Genomic DNA, 17,801 nt, shown 5'->3' on the forward strand with positions numbered 1-17,801 from the left:
AGTCTTGCAATGCCCAGCAGTTTTATAAGCGTTCTCACTCATCTCAGCACCGAACTGCACTGCGTTTGCTCATTCCTAACGATTATACTTGCTTTGGTCACGATGCAAACCCACGCAGCGCTTGTTTTTCTCCTTTTTGTTTCCTTTGCCGACGTGATATTCGCACTACCACACGATCATGTGCTCTTGCATCTGCGCCGGTTCACTAACCACACGTCATCGGCATCGATCACAAGCCGATGGGACATGTGGACGACGCCAACTATTCAGATCACTCCGTCCAAGACGGCATCTGCAACGAGCACTGCCAGCGCGGCGCCGAAGACTGTTGAGAATGGCGACGTTATATCCGATGCCGCTGTGGGCATGATCATTACTGCAGGCGTTGGCGGGGGGTTCCTTCTCCTCGCCGGCCAGTATTTTAGTATGTCAGCCGGAAGCGTTGCTCTAGTCACCGGAATTGGAGGGGTTGCTTCAGGACTCAGTTCGCTTGCTGGTTCACAACCACAGCAAGTTGACAGCCCGGAGAATGACAGACCGGAGGACGACGTCCCCGAAGAGAGACAGCCTACTGCAACAGGCCAAAAGTCTAGGGAGCTGGAGACCACTACCCAGCCGCTTGTGACATCCCTGGCAAGCTCCTATATGACTTCCTTCACGACTTCTTCTACTGCTGCATACTCCACTACGTCATACATCTCGTCTAGCTCCAGCCCAGTCCCCCAATATATTATTGTGCCCGGGTTCAACAACGCGGAATCGGGTGACGATTCCTTCGCGTCAGTACGATCCAGGCTCTCAGATGCGGCTGGGTCTGAAGTGGTCTCTGTCGAGGACGAGGAAGACAACAGCGTTCTGTTCTTAACTGCTCCCTTGTCTCCAGAAGCCGCCAGTGAGCTCTCAAACGAAGCATCGGTAAGTGTCTGACACCTGTACACCTATACAAGCAACTAACGCGGGGAGGGGAAAGCTTGAGTCCGTTAGCAAAGACTTTATTCTGGGCGAAATGGACGATCTTCAATCGGAACCACCATTCAAAGAAGACGACGTTGCCGGTCCCTCCGGGTCGCCTCCGGCCATCTTGACGGACCCATTGACTGTCGCCAAGCAGCCAAAGAAGATTGTGAGGCAGATCGGATATGATGGAAGCCCGAGGGAAGAGAAGCCTTTCGAGCTGTCCGTCGTTTCGCAGGAACCAGGGAAACGAATGGCGGATTTTACGTACGATGAGGTGGCAGGCCGGGGCGTCACAGTTTACATCCTGGGATCGGGGATGAATCTGCAGAGTCCAGTAAGTTCCAAAATCCCTATTCGTATCTTGTCCCGTCTTGCTAACCACACGGAACTTGGCCAGGACATCAAGCAAGCCGTGGGCGGCAAGGAGTTTATCTACGCGCCAGGTGCCGCAGAAACACCCACTGATGACGACCCCGACATGGGCTATCCAGATGGCACTTGCATGGCGTCCAAGATATTCGGTCCCAAGTACGGCGTGGCGAAGAACGCAAACGTCATCATGGTTAAACTTTCCGGTCAGAGTGGTATGATGCAAGCTATCACTTTTACGGAAATGCTCACTGCCTTGGCCATGGTCAAGAATGATGTCCATAGACGCGGGATCAAGGGCAAGGCTGTGGTGAGCTTGTCTTATACCAGTAAGTCACGGATTGACCTGTTTGATCTTGAGCATCCAAAAGCAGACGAGCAGCATGTTAGCTTAGTAGAATACTGACTTTCTAAAGCCCCGATTGCCGATAAGGAAGCCATCGAGGCGTACAAAGAGATCCTTGTCAAGATGATGGAAGACGACATCGTCCTCGTCGCACCAACCGGAATTTCCAACAACAACCGGGGCTCCGAGGCGAACAATCAATATCCTGCCGCCTTCGCCAAAGACACAGCCCTCATCGCCGTCAACGCAGTGAATTCAAAGGGTTTCCGTTATAACTGGTCGCCCGGCTCAGTAGAAGATGGTGTCACTGTGGCCGCGTCGGGAATAGGCTACTGCGCCTGGAGAGTGGCTGAAATCTTGGTCGGAAAGAGAAGGGAGAAGCAGGAGCCGGACAGACTTTACTACTCCGAGAGCGTCGCCGCGGCCACCGTCGCCGGGGTTGCTGCCACGCTCATGGCCCAAGAGGAGTACAAGGCACAACTGCAGCAACCCGGCAAGGTGGCATCAAAGGTCAAAGAGCTGCTCCAAGGTCTTGCCTGGGTGCGAGCCGAGGGAGGCCCGCCTGTCGTCTGGAACGGCGTCAGATCGATGAACGGCGTCTGCCGCAGACAGGAGGGCGACTCGTGCTCCAGCGCTGCTCCAACTGCAACACCGACGACATCCGAGGCCCGGTTGAGGCCCACAACCCCGGTGTCGGTTGTCCCTGTTGCTTGTGACAATTTCAACAAAAAGAAGTACGGATACTGTTGCCCGGGCCCAGGAAATCCCTGCCATAAAGGTCTGGGAGTGTGCTACGTTAACGGAGAGGGGGTCTCTGGCGGCTCTAGCGGCGTGGTGCCGAATGGCGCGCAATGTCCGCCTCCCGCAGGTGCTGAGTACTGAAGGGGGGCACTTGTAAGGGATGATATGTCGGCCAAGGAGAACAAAATCAAGCATAGCTCTGTTCAGTAAGGGAGGGAAGTAATTTCTAATCAAATTCCTATCTCGGGCTTCCAGCCCTCTATCTATCCATTTCTGGTTCAGGTATTCCGTAGAAACTGATCCATCATCTTAGAGGTAATAGTGAAATCGCTCATCTTCCCCCTCACCACGACTCTTTCAGAATTTTCAAAATTCACGCACAATTGAGATGCCTGCCCCTCAATTGCAAAGAAATCCAAATACGCAGACATTTTAAAAACCAAGGAAATTCCTAACGGAGCCGCTAAGAACTCATCAGGTTTGTTGATCGATGCGCCCTCATCAAGAAAGATTCTCAGCACGTCAACAAGTCTGTGCAAGGCAGCGTTATGCAGGAGAAGATATTCATTAACAAAGCTTGATCTAGCAATGAGTAGAGTGTTGCAAATGCTTGCATAACTCCCCGACGTTGCCTTGACTGCCTTTTTCCTGCCGATGACATTCGACTTCACCAGTCAGCTTGCTCATGAGCCTTGTACTTTGGTCATAATCACTGTTCCTGAAATTCTCGTTTTGAGAATCCCAATGACTCCCCATATGCTATTCCTGCAACTACAGATCATTATGACACACAAGGGTGCTGTTTTGAAAGATTCGCCATGGCCTGAAAGAGCGTCTTCGTGGGGCATTTGTGGTTTTCCTCCATCTCGAGAAGGACAGGAATTGGTGTCTAAATGGGAGTAATGCACGAAACTAAGGGTTTATACTGTTGTAATTAGCGACCGAAGTTATTAATCCATGTCACTCGGCTACACATGTAAACTGTGAGATCGGACTAACGGTGTGTGATACCCTGTGTCCCATCTACCTTTCATGGGACTAAGATATGCTAACCCTAAGCGTCGACTGGCTCCCGTGTTGCCCGGCCGAGGTACTTGTGATTGAGCGTCTTGCTGTCGAAGATACACTCGGCCAGCAGCGGTGAGATGATGAGGATTCGGGGCGCTTTGTACACGGCGTGCTCAGCAAGCTCGAGAAACGGAGCCACGATGGGGTTCATCTGCTCCGAGTGAAAGGCGTACGAAACTTTGAGCATGGTTGAAGTCACGCCAGCGGCTGTCAGCACGCCGGATAGAAGTTCCAGCCGCTCTCTGCTCGCGCTGATGACAAGATCAGACTCCCCCTTGAAGCAGGCCACCTCGTACTCGTCTTCCCGCCCCACGAGGTGCTCACTCAGATGCTCGGGGTGCACCGAACGGCCAGCATGCCGTGCGTGTCCGCTTTGCAGTGGGTGTCCATCGGCTTGGCGCGCCCGGCGGCCAGATGGAGTACGTCCAGGTCGGAGAGCACGCCAGCGGCTGCCAGGGCGGCGAACTCGCTAAGGCTGTGGCCCATGACCATGGACGGCCTGACGCCGAGGGCGGCCCAGTAGTGCGTCAAGGCCAGCTCGATGAGGACGATGGCCAGCTGGGATGCGACGGGAGAGACCTCATCACGGGAGACAGAGCCCTCGATGATGGGGACCACCGATCCGACGTCGTCAAGGTGCAGCGACTGCACCAGGAGGTCGAGGCGATCCACCGCCTCGCGGAAGACTGCGCAGTGGGCGTACAGCCGCGCGCCCATGCCCTCGTAGAAGGCACCCTGCCCGGTGAAGGCGAACGCGACGGTCGGGCTCTTCAACGGCACCGAGGTGATCTGTTGCGGCTGCTCTCTCATCTTGTCCAGCTCGGTGGAGAGGAAGCGTCTCGCCCCAGCCATGTCCTTGACCGAGGCCACAATGCGGAACGGATGGTGCATGCGCCGCACGGCCAGGGTGTAGGAGAGATGACCGAGGTCGGTCTCGCTGCCGTCGCCGTCGAGATACGCTAGTAGAGCCTCAGCATTCAGCCTTAGAGAGTACTTGCTCTGGGCCGAGAGGGCGAGAAGGAAGACGGAGCGGGGGTCGTTCTCAACTACGGCGGAGCGTTCTGGCGGGTCGGCCAGGAGGACAGTGGTGTTTCCGATGTGGGCTCCGAAGCTGTTCATGACGGTGAGGCGGCCGGGAGCCCGGTCGGTGCGGGGCTACTCGGAGTATTCCCAGTTGAGGCCGACGTTGCGCTCTTCCAGGTCCGGCGGCATGGTAGGGTTGAGTTTGGCAACGCCGATCTGCGGCGGCAGGGCGCCGTTCTGGTACATGAGCAAGACCTCGATGAAGGAGGCGATGCCGGCGGCGGCCCCGCTATGGCCGAGGTTGCTCTTGACAGCGCCGAGGCGCAGGCGTTTCTTCTTCTTGCGCCGCGGACCGGGACCCGCCGGGGCGAAGACATCCGACACGGAGTGGGCCTCCTCGCAGTCCCCGGCCTGGGTGCCGGTGCCGTGCAGCTCGACGTAGCTCACATCCAGCGGGGAGATACCGGCCTTGGCCGTGACTTTTCTATAGTTGTCAGCCTGCGTGGGCGCGTGGGGGTGCGTAATGAAGGCGGCCTCGGCCGAATGGTTTGTGTTGGCGGCCCTGCTGTGCCGAGAGGCAGTCGCTCCAGACGCACTCGTTTAGCGTTGCAAGCGCGGACGGCATGTTTGCTTTCGTTGAGGGGGGGGGGGATTCTGTCCTCGAGTGAGAGAAAGAGAGCACTCAGATTGGGTGTGAACAAGAGTATCTAACTATGTATCTACGAGTTGGGTGGCTCGCCGGGGCTCGGTCACCAAAGTACAGTCTTCGGTGTTGGCTCACTCTTGGGCAGTGTGTGTGAATCCTTCGAGCCGTCTTGCTATCTTCGACAAGTTTGGTGCTTGACCGATGCTGAAATTCATTTGATTTGCCCCCGATATTTCCGAAGGATCGAGACAGGGCGCACTCTTGTTATGGGCTTGCATCATCAACCTGATGTGTAACTGATTTGAAAATTTCACTGCTCAGGAGGAACTACAGATTACAGAGGATATATGGAAAGTTTCACGGAACACATTCAAATGTGTAGTGATCAATAATTCATTATCCTTGTGACTTTATGAACTACCAAGGCTCTGACTGTATGTCATGGCGTGAATAGGAGGAACGTCATCCTTAAGCCTCATGCTTCTGAGCCCGGAGGTTGTCCACATCACTCTCGCTCTCGACGCGGACGCGGCACCCCTTGACGTCTGTCTTGGCCAGGATGTTGGCATAAACGCGGCCAAAGATGGACGACTTCATGGTGCCGTGCTCCTCGGCAACGACGTCGACCTCAACGCGCTGGTCGAGGTAGATCTCATTGAAGCGAACGTTGGTGTCAGCGAGGCCCTTGATGGCCGAGTAGGCCATGGAGAACATGGCGCCCTGGGAGATGGCCGGCAGGGCGCGGTCCCCCTTGTCGCCCTGGGAGCCGGTGCAGGTGGTCCAGGTGCATGGCGTGTCCTTCTGCTCGAGGAGGTATGGGATAGTGGCGTGGTAGGCGGCTTGGGGTTGTCAGCATGACTTGCGTAAGGAGTATTACATTAATACATAGAGACAAGGTGGTAGGGACTTACAATAGTTGGATTCAAAGTTGTGCGTCATGAACTCCCGGAGCTCCGCGACGGTTGCCTCAAGCATGGTCTTTTCGGTGTACCCGCCTCCCACTACAGAGCCGGTGTTAGTCGAAAGGGGGCATAGTGAGGGGAAAAGGAGGGAATGCTCATAATACCAGAGGAGAAAACATGCTGGAAGGCTGGCAGGGCTCCCGCTCGCACCTTGTCCACAACCCCCTGGACGCCTTGGTCGGAGATGACATCCGCCTCGACCACGGTGATCTTGTCGTGACCCTCGCTCACATGCTCCTTGATCTTCTTGGCCGAGTCCTGGTTGCGGACTACGGCGAGCACGTTGAGGCCGGCGCGCAGGGCGCCAAGAATGGCGGCGATGCCAACGTTGCCGGTAGCGCCGATGACTAGCACGGTTTGGGCCATGTTTTTCAACTTGTAGGTTGCGGAGAGGTATTATCAAATGGAAAATGATGGAAAAGTGAGAAGGATCAAAAAAGTGAGAAGGGATCAAGTAGTATGGTATCTTGTGCTTTGCTGTCCCTTTGCGAAAGAGGAAGACTGAAGAGATTGCCGGGCCGTACTCCTTTAAACACCACCAACTCCAAGCTCGGCTTTCTTGCCGGTGTGAGCAAACATTACGACCAACACAACCAACCTGAATTATTAAGCTTCTGTGGGTCTCGTTGTGTCTCGACATCATCCTTACGATTTATCACTACCTGAATAAACAGGACGCGATGAGATGCCTATATCTGTGGACGGAGTGTGCGCCCAGATTTCTCCACGATGAGTAAAGGATGCTTGTTTCTGAAAATGCACCCTTCACGAGCGTGTCCCGTGACAACGCATGACTTCCTAACCGTCCCATTCCCTCGCCCGGGGCATCTGTGAGGCCATGATCAAGTTCTTTGGCTGTTATGGAGATACATGTCCCCCACGTCTAGCTTCCATTGCACCTCGGATCAACAGGCTGAATACGGCTTACGGGCAAGGGCAGCCAATGGGTTCGTTCTGGCCGGATGCCCTCGGCCTGAGCGTGCCGCATGCATGCAGCCTTGGCAGCTTACCACCAAGCCTTTGCTCAGCGAGCCCTTTGCCGCAGCAGGTGGGGGTTGTGGACTCGGGGCAATAGAACCCCCCGGGGCCGGAATGGCGCCGGTCCCGGGTCCCAGATCCCGAGCCCTGAGTCCCAGTCCCGATGACCGGCCGCCGAGCGTGGCGACATGCCAAAACACCAGAAGCCCCGTAGAGGATGGCGAGAGTTGTGGCGAGAATAGAAGAAAGATGGATAGGCAATCACACGATGGATGACTGCACATTCCTGGCTCGTGCCTTTGGGTTCTTGATGAAAATTTCACATCATATTGGACAGTCCCCTGAGTCCTCGTTACCTCTTCATCAATTTTTATGAAGGCAGAGCAAAAAAGGGACAACAAACAGCATGGCTTCATTTTCGTCTGAGACCGCTACCGTGATCCTCCAAGGGTCGACCATCCTGGTGACTGGGGCTAATGCCTACCTCGGCTGCCGCTATTCCAGCATCTTATCAAGCGAGGCTACCGAGTGCGCGGCGTGGTCAGAAACAAGGAGAGGTGCCAGCACATCTAGGACTTTCTCGACCAAAAGTACGGAACCGAGGGCCAGCTTGAGCTGTTCGAAGTTCTCGACCTGACCAAGCAAGGGGGGCCTTTGACGATGCCGTCAACGGTGAGTATATATGTCCTTTGTTTACATTATCTAGCATGCTGACCCGCGCAGGATGCGCCGGCTTCGTCCACTTGGCCGTAGACAACGGCTTCTCCCCCGACCCCACCGTCGTCGTAGACGGCTTCGTCGTGCTCACCCTCCGCGCTCTCGAGGCCGCGGCCTCCGAGCCCGGCCTGCGTCGCTTCGTCCTGACGTCGTCCTACATCACGGTGTGCCATTACCACATGAACGGGGCCTACGACGTCACGCAGGCCAGCTGGAACGACGAGTACGTCGTGGTCTATCCCGACGGAGCTGATGGGCGCCGGGAGGAGACCCAGGACGGCCAACGCGGCGCTGAGGAGGGTAGAGCCGTTAGTCCTGGCACCTGTGCGTTAACGGATCGCTCGCTTGTTTAATGGGCCTGTCTTTATTTGCCTGTTCTTGCGCCTCCATTGCCATAGATATATACGGCTTGCCCTTTTTGATGGCCGCCCGATGTTTCTCTCGGCGAAGGGAATGCGCTATCCTGGACCCTTGCTCTTCTTACACCCGTCCATGCCCCTTTAGCAACTACCGCAGACAGGAGTGTCAGCCTGAGCGAGACAGTCTCGGTGACCCCATCATCTCTTCCATTCTTCCTGTGCCGTACCTCGCCGTATGGATTCCCGATGGCTTCAGCTTCGGCGGCATAAATAAAAGAAACCCACAGCTACACTTGCCCATGTCTTGATACATTCTATCTAGACCCTGTCAGACACAGCCCGCCGCCCATTCTGGCCCCTTTTTCCCCATCCTTCACAAGCATCAATCTCATACCGAACTTCGTACCGAACCATGATGACTTGGGCCAGACGCGCTGACGGCAGCGACATTTACACCCGGTCATGTGTCTCTGTTGTACGCTTCAACCGTAAGCCGAGAGTCTTTTCTGGAAGAATGGCCGTCCGAGACCTTCATTGTCGACGCGGGCGAGCAAAGACCGGCCTGGGCGGTGTTCGCCGAGCTCCGGCCGCCACGTCTCATGGAGATGCGGTTCCTCCTCAACACGGGCGAGCTGCTTCTGCGGCCGTCCCACTGGCGCATCGATAGGGCCAGGTGCTTGCTGCTGATGGACCGTTTCTTCGACATTATGGCGTCCGAACAGACGGCCAGCCCGGCGTGGGGCGAGGAAATGTTCAGACTTCCTCCCGCTCTCGAGGACGCGTTGCAGTTGCCGAGGCGTCCCCGGAGCATCAGAAATGGGGCCAGGAGTGGATTTTTGACTTTGGGGCGGCGTCGCCGTCCGTCAGTCTTCCTTGTCGTCTGAACCCCGGGAGGAACCCCGGGAACCCCGGCCGCGAGCTTCTCGTCTTGAGCGAAGAAGACACAGCTATGCTCATTTCAGCATGCAAGACCGCCGGCATCAACGTCACGGCGGCTCTCCACGCGGCCGTTATTCTTCAGATGCGGGAGATGGCCCCGTCGGAAATAAGGAGTAACAACTTCATGAAGGTTCTCATGTGTGATATGCGCTCCTACTTGCTCGAGCCGTGCGTGGAAGCCCTTCCACCCTTGCCATGCGCATCTTTTATAGCATTTCTTAGCAGATTCTTCGAGTTCAGACATAACACAAGTGCCTACGCGGTGATTATCTGCTCCATGCTCGCTCGCAGAGCGGGAATTTTCAGGTACGGCCAGGATGGTCATGGAAAGCTCCAGGGGCTACGACATGCACACGATGCTACAGTCACTGCGTCCTGCCTCTGTTGCGTTCAGACAGATACTGGACATGGGCGCCGCTTCAACAGAGGTAAGTGAACGGGTTTTTGATTCATCGTTCGATTTTGAGGAAACCCCTAGTGTCTGACGTCCCAATGGCAGATACCCTCGGTCGTATCAGCCGTATTGAGCAGCCTGGGGGTTCTAGAGAAGTACAAAAGTCCTCGGCACAGAAACATCACGATAGGAAAGGGCTCATAGTATCTCGGCCATCCAGAGCCCCCAGCCGACGATGTGCTTAAACAGCTGGCAGGGATGCACCTCGCTCGACATGGTCTATAATGATGGCTACATACCGCCTGGGTTAGCTCGTGATTTTGTCGAGGGCGTTATTTCTGTTGTGTCAAAGGGCCTCGACATTGATATTTGCGCTGTGGGGAAGTAGTTGGGCTGATAATATCATAGTCAGGAGATAGTGGCGGCACGGGGAGTGAATCTACAATAATATCAATGTGTTGGGATTCCTAAGTGTTGACCTCCGAAGGATGTTTGTTTCTTCTACCTAGGTTTGAAATAATTCATGTGAACCAAGGGCCAGCTAAGTGAACAATGAAGGGGTACTCGTATATACTACCTAGATATAGATATATTCATTTGAATCAAGGGCAGCCAACGTAAACAATGACAACTATTGCACATCAAAATGCAGCCTCAACCGTCAAGCCCTCTTGCAACATCAAGCGCAGACAGAACCCCGCCTTGAACGGCCTGGCCTGACGCAGGGGATACATGTCGAACGCGTCATCTGACAAGTCTATAGCTGAGCCCTTGCCGCCCTTCTCGGCGCCCGTCGGCGGCCGGATCTCGAACGCCCACAAGATGTTGGCCAGCATCAGGGCCAAGTTGCTCTTGGCGGGCCGCGTGCCGGGACACACCCTCCATCCAGCGCCAAAGGTCCAGTGGTCCCGGGGCTGGGCGTCGGCCATGGCTGCATAGTCGCCGGCGAACTCTGTGTGGCCGAGGTACCTCTCAGGCCGGAACGCGAACGAATCGGGATACCGCTCCTCGTCGAATTGCAGCGCCACCGTGTCACACACCACGGCGGGGCACTTGGGGCTAACGAAGCCCTTGTGCGTCACGTCGGCGTCGGTGAAGTGGCGGATCGCCCACGGCGGCATCGTGTTGCGGTGCAGGACCTCGATGCATGCCCAAACATAGGGGAGAGGCGATACGTCAGACATGGCCGGGGCGCGGTCATCCCCGACGACGGCAGCGATCTCCTTCGCCGCGGTGGCCTGGACGTCTGGGCAGGCGGCGAGGTAGAGGACGATGTTGTGGAAGTTGGCGGTGGACGTGGCCGAGCCGGCGTCGACGAGTCCGCCCGCGATCCAAGCCAGGTCCTCCTCCTCGAGCCCCTGCTCTTTGAAGTCGGACTCGATTATCTGCTTGGCGTAGCAAGAGGTCTTAGCGGCGGCACGCCGGTGAATTGCGCCTTGAGGCGGTTCCACATGCGCATTTTGACCCAGAGGATCCATTCTGCGTCGCGCGTCGCGCCCTTGCGCGACGGCTGCGGCCAGGTCGGCAGGCTGGCCAAAAGGGGGAGCACGTCCTCGGCGAAGTAGCCCGGCTGCTGCATCTTGGAGAGCAGCTTTGCGCTCTCCTCCGTGTAGCGAATGTCCTCGTCGTTGACGCTGGTCGCGGAACGGCCTTAGACGGCGCGTTGTAGAGGTTGTCAGTGAAGCTGATCAATTGTCATAGTCTTCGGCTAACCGAGTACTGGTTGAGGCGAGGACTCAAAGATCTCGAAATAACTACAGTAATTGCGTAGCCCTGAGTAGCATGTAGTGTAGACCGTTCAAAGACTATGCATGGTATCCCTCGCTGTTTCAAAATGCGGGCCACCGTCAGGACGGCGATTCCGCCATCTATGATCAAGATTGGTTTAATGGTCATACTCCAGCTAGTTGCCCGTACGTCAACATGAACACAGCATCCAAAAAAGACTGTAACCAAAACAACATGTGCAATGAGTGAATATGGGACAAATTCTGGGTACGGACGGACTGTAACAAGCTATACTAGCTGTAAAAAAACTATTCTAGCTGGGCTCATGGGACCGGCAGACTCCGGTTCACCACGGGGAAGCCGCTCAGCGAGCCACCGGTGACACACGTCCGGAGCGCCGAAGCGGCTTTCGCGAACGCCGAGACCGAAACCGGATCGGATCGGAGTGGGCGTTGTGCGTTCTCATTGGTCCGTTGTAGCCCGGTGCAAGAACAAAGTAAGCGAGCCGGCACGGCGGTCTTGTCGCTGCAAACCGTTTAACGAATATGGTTAAGATGGAAGGCCAACGGAAGGGTCAACCGGGCAGCTTTGGGACTTGATCTTGAGGTATCCCCATTGAGCCCTATTTTGCCAGTCAATATGAAGCCCATCAAGATCTATGGGTACGTTGCTGTAGGTCACGTTTTCCATTGCGCTGTCTCAAGGGAAAAAAGAAAACTGACACGGTCTGCAGGGTCCACACCCGTGGAAGGTCGTCATCCTTCTCAAGGAACTCGGCGTCCCCTACGAGATTGAGTTTCTCACGGCGGAGGAGATGAAGGTCGCTACGTACATAGACGTCTGTCCCAATGGCAGAGTTCCGACAATAGTAGACCCAAACCACGACATCACGTTGTGGTAGGTATGTTCAGCGATCGTTGCATTAGGGTAACAGCAGACTAAATAACCCTCTCCTCTCCGCTCGCGAAATAGTCCGGAACGATCATCGAGTACCTCGAAGACATGGACGATCAGGATGACAAGCTGAAGTACAGCACGTTTCCCGAGAAATACCACCAGAAGAACTGGAAAGATTATCAAATCGCTGGGCACGATCTGTTTTTGGGGCAAAAAGCTTATTTCACAATGGTAGCCCCAGCGTCTCCCCGAGATTCCTCAGAGTTCTACCTGACATGATGATAGTTTCACACCGACCAGGACATCACGTCCGTTTATGAGCAATATGGAAACATGGCGCGGTGGGTTCTCGGGGTCGTGGAGCGTCAGCTCGCCAAGACAGGGCATCCGTACGTGGTGGGCGACATGTGCACGTATGCCGACCTCATGTATATCCCTTTCCATTTTGTGCTTCCAGACAAACTCATGCGCAACGTCAGCGATGAATTTGAGCAGGTGTCGAAGGGAAAGTTCCCGCAATGCTACGAGTGGAATACGTGGATCGTAGGGCGCGAGAGCGTCCAGCAGGCACTGGAGGAGGAATATCGAGCGATGGACGCGGCAGGGTGGCCGCGCTGAAGTAATATGAGCTCATTAGTATCCTAAACAAACAGACGATGAATAGAACTATCAAGTCCCGGATATGGGTGACTTTTACCCGTAGGAGCCTTTTCCTGATCTTGGCTCCTCCCAGACACCGAAGGTTGCCTGTGGCAATACACCGCCTTTACTATATCCAACTACTCACCTATCTCGAAGCGCCATAACGTAGATAGCAAATGGTGCCTTGCCGAAATTTAGGCTCCAAAGTTAAACTAAAATCGATTTCTTCAAAAGTTGACGGTTATCAAAACCAAATGGAATCATTGGAATGACAAAACTTGCCCCGACTTCAGAGGCCCCACCTCCAATCGATGATGATTACGTACTGCGGGGGAAATGTTACTGAATCCACCTCCTTAGTCACCCGCACGCCCCTCCCAGAGTCCCTCAGCCATTGCACTGCAATCCACTAAGGAGCTCTGGCTTTAGTCATCATCCCCCTAAAAGCTTACTGCTCTCCTTGCAACACCTCACCTCACACGCCGACTTACCTGCTTCTCGACATCGTCCCTTGAGGTAGACAAGATACCTACTGTAAGACACGAATCACTATCAACTTGTTGACGGAAGGCGTTTACGGGCCCTCATACTGAGTATGGAGATTGTCTGGCAATCAACTGGCACTCCAGGCACCAAACGTTCATTGCAAGATGAGTTCAACCTCTTAGCACACAACTCGTTGCCTCGGGTAACGGTGAGCTAACTTGGATCCGCGCCCCCCCTTTTCACCATGCAACAGTTGTCGTAAGCGCAAGAAGCGCTGCTATCATGTGCCAGCGGTGGAAAAGTCATATTCCCCTATACGAGACAACACGCAGTCCGATGCCGTCTCTGCCCCACTAGTCCACAGTCGTGATTCTAGCCCGAGTCTCGGCCGGGTCAGTTTATACAACCCCGAATCCGTCCTGGTCGACTTGTCAACGAGCCCAGCATCAGCAGCAGCATCAACAGCAGCAGCACAAACGACAACAACAACACCAACGACAACGACAACGACGACTACAACCATAACATCGACGAATGCATCCCTGCCCGCATATGGTACAACGCACGCCCACCTTCGAAGAGTTGACACTGCAAGTCCAAATCAAAACGCTGCGTCTGCCGAGGAAAACGCACAACGGCAGTTGCTCTGGTACAATAGGCACAGACAGAGGCTCGTTCCCCTCAACCTCTCCGACCACCACAGGCGCTATCTCGAGGATGAGGGCGCTTTCCTACGACTCCCCAAGTCCACGACGGACAACTTGTTGCCCATCTACAACACCTTCCTGGACGAGCTGATTCCCCTCCTGGACGGCAGAGCCATGTTTCGGGACTACAGCAACGGACTGGCCTCCATCTATCTCGTGCGCGCAGTGTGTCTGGTTGCATGCAAGACAAGGCAAGCGGCGCCGTCTCTGCGGCTGTACGACGACGGGCCGAACCTGAGCCAGGCTAGATTCGCGGCAAGTCTGCTGGCCGGCCTCGACGCAGCCATGAAGGCGGATCTCGAGCCGGATCGCGTCACCAAAATCCAGATCCTGGCCCTGATGCACCTGCACAACGACGGCCCCGGCGGGGTGGACCGCTCGTCAAGCTACCTCGCGCAGGCCATATGCGAGGCCTGGTCCATCTCGCTCCATGTCAAAGTCCCGGTCAACGCGGACCAGGAGCAATGCGACCTGCTCTGGTGGGCCCTGCGGAACTTTGACCGACTCAACAAGCCGGTCATGGGCGCCGCGCCTTTCATCATCGACGACACCGATATTGGAATCGACCGCACGAATCCGCACCAGGGCAGTTGCTACAAGTCACAGCTCATGGCCGTGTCCCTCCGCCTGGGGGATTTGACGACGGCGGCGACCAAGGTCTACAAAGCCAGCTCCAAGGCCACTGTCGACGACAACACCGATTTCCCGACCTTTGCAGAACTCACCTCCGACGTTGCCCTGGACCGTTTCAACAAGTCACACAGATGTAGGTTTGTCTTTCGATCTCGGCATGTGAAGTCAACACTGAAGTAAAGTAACAGCGTATCTCCAATTATGGTATCACATTGCCGCCATGCTCTCCTGCCGATACAGTGGGCCGGGGAGCGTGCAGTACGCGAGACGTCTGACTTCCGCAGACTGCGTACTCGGGATCATTACTCAAGAAGGACCCGACGGCTTGCCGCCGCTCCCGCTAGTTCCATATGCCATGTCCATGTCTACCACTGTTATCTACCGGGCCTTGCGGGACGGGGAGCGGCTACCTGAAGCGGCGTACAAAGATCTCGAAGAATGTTCTCACAACCTGGACGTCTTGAGTCAACTATGGACTAGTGCAAAGGGCGTCGCAAAGCTTGTCAGAAAGCTGCGTCGATACACGATCCCAGACACGCTTAGCAGGCGCCCTTCCGAGTCCAATGCTGCCAACCGGACCCGCAGGAGATCCGGGCCAGACTCGAGGGAACAGAGACCAAGCGCGTGCGGTACACCAATGTCCGGAGCTCATCGCCGAGATCAGGGGTTCGGCGGCTTGCAACCGCCGGCTCTCCCTATGTCTGGTTCAGCTCTGGATCGGGACGTCCTAGAGAGGGAAGGCAGTCAAGATAACGAAGTTCCGCTGCGAAGCCAACACGACGAGATTTGGATGGACACTCACACACCACCATACTTGGAGATCGACAGGGCATTCTATGATTTCTTTGATTATGGGATGCCGAGCATCTTCCGTGACCCGGCCACATTGGACTTTCTGCAAGGAGACGGCTACCAGGGGACTTTGCCATCATAAGGGTTGTCCGGGCGGTACTTTGAGTTGTTATATTAAAGACTCCGATGTGGCGATGGAGGGTCCCATGACCCGATTCCAGTATAGAGTTGGATCAGATAAGAGCAAAGCAAAATGCCATCTTGCGCTTATTGCCCGCTCACATCCTGGACATGTCGGTGTCGGATGCCGCGAAACCGACCACGTGCCGGTCCAGCATGTTCCTCCGTCCCGCCAAGTCGACTAGGATAAGAACACGCCTGACGTCATTGACAGATTCTCCCGGCTCTCTCGTCTCGTATCTCATACCGTTCGGGCGGCAGCTCACGTTAGTACATCTGACATGGGAGTTGAGAAATGGCTGGAAAACCCATGGCCTGGACGGAGGAAAAGCACTTTCCAAGGGCCTTGGTCCGCTTAATTCCAGCGTATTGCATGAAACCCTGCCTCTTTCGAGCTAGGGGGGAAGTGGGTTCCTCTTGCGCTAATCAACCAGTGTCCTGTCCCTGCGGCAGCCAAGCGGTTGGCCGGTTGGTTGGTTGATGCTGCAGATGCAGAGTAACCCCGCGCGCCCCCCCCCAAACTCAGCTGATGTTCGTTGGCACTAATTGTAGATAGCAGACGGATTGATTGTCCTACCTGGGCAGCTTTAGACGCTACTTGTACTAATAGTCGGCAATTCTTTTTTTGCCACTGTTGTGTGTGTTCTTTATCTGCCGCTATCCGTTGCGACCTTATCTCGACTCCATGTCTGCATGATCCCAGTCCGGCCAGCGCTCGGCATCTCGGCCTGGCGTGCGGTTAACGTTGACTGTCTCATGAGTGTCCCAGGCGATCGATCCCTCGTGCAACATTTCAGGCACTCTTCAAGCCGATCCTTCGGCAAGAACCCTGCGACGTGACATGAAAAACTGTCTCCTGTGTTGGGGAACTGAGATACTTGGCCAACTGAGAGGCGTCTCTGCACGTGCAGGATCCCATGTACAAAATCGAGACGCAGCGGCCAATCTCGACTGTGTCTCTGTACTCCACGTAGATGTACGAACTTGTCAGCGAGTCAAAGAACCACGACCAGACCGCAGCATGGAGTCGGTTCAGGGATGAGAATGCGCCGATTGACTGGTCCAGTTGTACGATGTACAGAGCAGGGGGGAGGGAACTATCTTAACACAGCCTGCGTTATTAGCTGCTCCCAGAAGACCTTGGATGAAACAGGTGGGCAACTCCGCATTCTACCCTGGAGATGTTCTTGGCTAACAGACGCGATGAACCGCTTTCTCCATGGAGGAGCAGTCGGCCTCCACACAGGTGGCTAGCACAAGGGGGAGTTTTGTGAACTTAGTAAAAAGCCAGGGTACCAACGTCCAATTGACATTGTTTAGTTAGATGACCTCTGCGATGTAGCGTCTCTTAAGGCACAAGCAACCTTGCAGGATGACGATGTAGGGCGGGGCGAGCGAAACTCTACCAAGTGGCCCCATCGTTGTCCTTCTCCCCTTTTCTTTTCTTTTTTTCTGTTTTTTTCTCTTTTTCTTTTCGGCGTTAGTACATCTCGGTGAAGCGCCGTCGCGGCAACGTCTAGAAAGAGAACCCCTTAAAACAACTGTTCACTGCAAGTCATCTGGGTTGAGAGGCATGCTCAAAGGTTCAAGGTCGGCCTGCTCACTGTCCACAACTAGCTCTAGAGTGCTCGTCAGCGTATAGGCCTGCTACCCATGGTTATGAAGCACTGGACGAATTGTTTACAAAGCTGACGCACCTAGTGGGCGACGAAACTATTGCTGACCTGCGTGCTGCAGGTCCAGAATTTCGCCAATCGTGTCTTGACTTTGAAAAGCGCCCCTCGTCCGCCCATCTCCATCTCCATCTCCATCAACCTTGTCAAGCTCCATGTCCCCCAGAGGAAAGTGACTGCAAACAACCATGATTTGTGGATCGGTAGGCAAGGGTCTTGTCAGTGGCCCGGCGTCGACCTCCGCGCGGAACCGTGTGGACTGGCTGGATAAGGCCTTTGGGGCCCGTTTTGGCCGTTGCGGGGCCATTCATCCCTCCCCCCCCCCTCCCCCGTTCCGACCGCCTCGCCGTTCTCCCTCTTGTATCATTGCCGTGCCCCTTTCTCTAGTATTATTAGGTTTCCCTCTCCGGTTTTTGTTAATGTGTTCTTCTCGGCCATTGATAAGTCTGCCCTCTTTGGCGGTTCGAAACGTTGAACTTAACCAAGACCTCGTTCACATCAGTTCTCGGTTCGGTTGCCGAGTTTTGTGTACTACGCCCCACCGACTTCCTCGCCTTCTCGTTT

At 55.2% G+C, this 17,801-nt stretch overlaps 9 protein-coding genes across 9 annotated transcripts; 4 read left to right on the forward strand and 5 right to left on the reverse strand.

Annotated features, from left to right (window-relative positions):
- Positions 1-9: 9 nt before the first annotated feature.
- CH63R_03524 (Alkaline proteinase) lies at positions 10-2,554 on the forward strand (the record flags this gene model as incomplete). The annotated part of the gene is made up of 4 exons (XM_018298499.1): positions 10-915; positions 971-1,291; positions 1,355-1,655; positions 1,743-2,554. The coding sequence occupies 4 exons, from the start codon at positions 10-12 to the stop codon at positions 2,552-2,554; spliced, it is 2,340 nt and encodes a 779-aa protein (XP_018163315.1).
- A 913-nt stretch (positions 2,555-3,467) lies between these two features.
- CH63R_03525 (Polyketide synthase) lies at positions 3,468-3,668 on the reverse strand (the record flags this gene model as incomplete). Its single annotated transcript, XM_018298500.1, has 1 exon — positions 3,468-3,668. The coding sequence occupies one exon, from the start codon at positions 3,666-3,668 to the stop codon at positions 3,468-3,470; it is 201 nt and encodes a 66-aa protein (XP_018163316.1).
- A 137-nt stretch (positions 3,669-3,805) lies between these two features.
- Positions 3,806-4,600, reverse strand: CH63R_03526 (Polyketide synthase; the record flags this gene model as incomplete). Its single annotated transcript, XM_018298501.1, has 1 exon — positions 3,806-4,600. One exon carries the CDS (start codon positions 4,598-4,600, stop codon positions 3,806-3,808), a length of 795 nt encoding a protein of 264 aa, XP_018163317.1.
- A 36-nt stretch (positions 4,601-4,636) lies between these two features.
- On the reverse strand, positions 4,637-5,129 carry CH63R_03527 (Polyketide synthase; the record flags this gene model as incomplete). Its single annotated transcript, XM_018298502.1, has 2 exons — positions 4,637-5,069; positions 5,101-5,129. The coding sequence occupies 2 exons, from the start codon at positions 5,127-5,129 to the stop codon at positions 4,637-4,639; spliced, it is 462 nt and encodes a 153-aa protein (XP_018163318.1).
- Positions 5,130-5,618: 489 nt separating this feature from the next.
- Positions 5,619-6,478, reverse strand: CH63R_03528 (Short-chain dehydrogenase reductase sdr; the record flags this gene model as incomplete). Its single annotated transcript, XM_018298503.1, has 3 exons — positions 5,619-5,989; positions 6,062-6,151; positions 6,217-6,478. The coding sequence occupies 3 exons, from the start codon at positions 6,476-6,478 to the stop codon at positions 5,619-5,621; spliced, it is 723 nt and encodes a 240-aa protein (XP_018163319.1).
- A 1,319-nt stretch (positions 6,479-7,797) lies between these two features.
- Positions 7,798-9,632, forward strand: CH63R_03529 (NAD dependent epimerase/dehydratase; the record flags this gene model as incomplete). The annotated part of the gene is made up of 5 exons (XM_018298504.1): positions 7,798-8,131; positions 8,596-8,902; positions 9,061-9,411; positions 9,471-9,533; positions 9,605-9,632. The coding sequence occupies 5 exons, from the start codon at positions 7,798-7,800 to the stop codon at positions 9,630-9,632; spliced, it is 1,083 nt and encodes a 360-aa protein (XP_018163320.1).
- A 508-nt stretch (positions 9,633-10,140) lies between these two features.
- CH63R_03530 (Cytochrome P450 76C3) lies at positions 10,141-11,078 on the reverse strand (the record flags this gene model as incomplete). The annotated part of the gene is made up of 2 exons (XM_018298505.1): positions 10,141-10,884; positions 10,920-11,078. 2 exons carry the CDS (start codon positions 11,076-11,078, stop codon positions 10,141-10,143), a joined length of 903 nt encoding a protein of 300 aa, XP_018163321.1.
- A 788-nt stretch (positions 11,079-11,866) lies between these two features.
- Positions 11,867-12,742, forward strand: CH63R_03531 (putative Glutathione s-transferase; the record flags this gene model as incomplete). Its single annotated transcript, XM_018298506.1, is given in 5 exon segments — positions 11,867-11,899; positions 11,961-12,124; positions 12,139-12,154; positions 12,200-12,355; positions 12,410-12,742. 5 exon segments carry the CDS (start codon positions 11,867-11,869, stop codon positions 12,740-12,742), a joined length of 702 nt encoding a protein of 233 aa, XP_018163322.1.
- A 1,331-nt stretch (positions 12,743-14,073) lies between these two features.
- On the forward strand, positions 14,074-15,526 carry CH63R_03532 (Fungal specific transcription factor domain-containing protein; the record flags this gene model as incomplete). The annotated part of the gene is made up of 2 exons (XM_018298507.1): positions 14,074-14,725; positions 14,781-15,526. The coding sequence occupies 2 exons, from the start codon at positions 14,074-14,076 to the stop codon at positions 15,524-15,526; spliced, it is 1,398 nt and encodes a 465-aa protein (XP_018163323.1).
- Between the last annotated feature and the right edge of the window lie 2,275 nt (positions 15,527-17,801).

Source organism: Colletotrichum higginsianum, chromosome 2, assembly GCF_001672515.1.
Source record: "Colletotrichum higginsianum IMI 349063 chromosome 2, whole genome shotgun sequence".
Classification (NCBI taxonomy): domain Eukaryota; kingdom Fungi; phylum Ascomycota; class Sordariomycetes; order Glomerellales; family Glomerellaceae; genus Colletotrichum; species Colletotrichum higginsianum.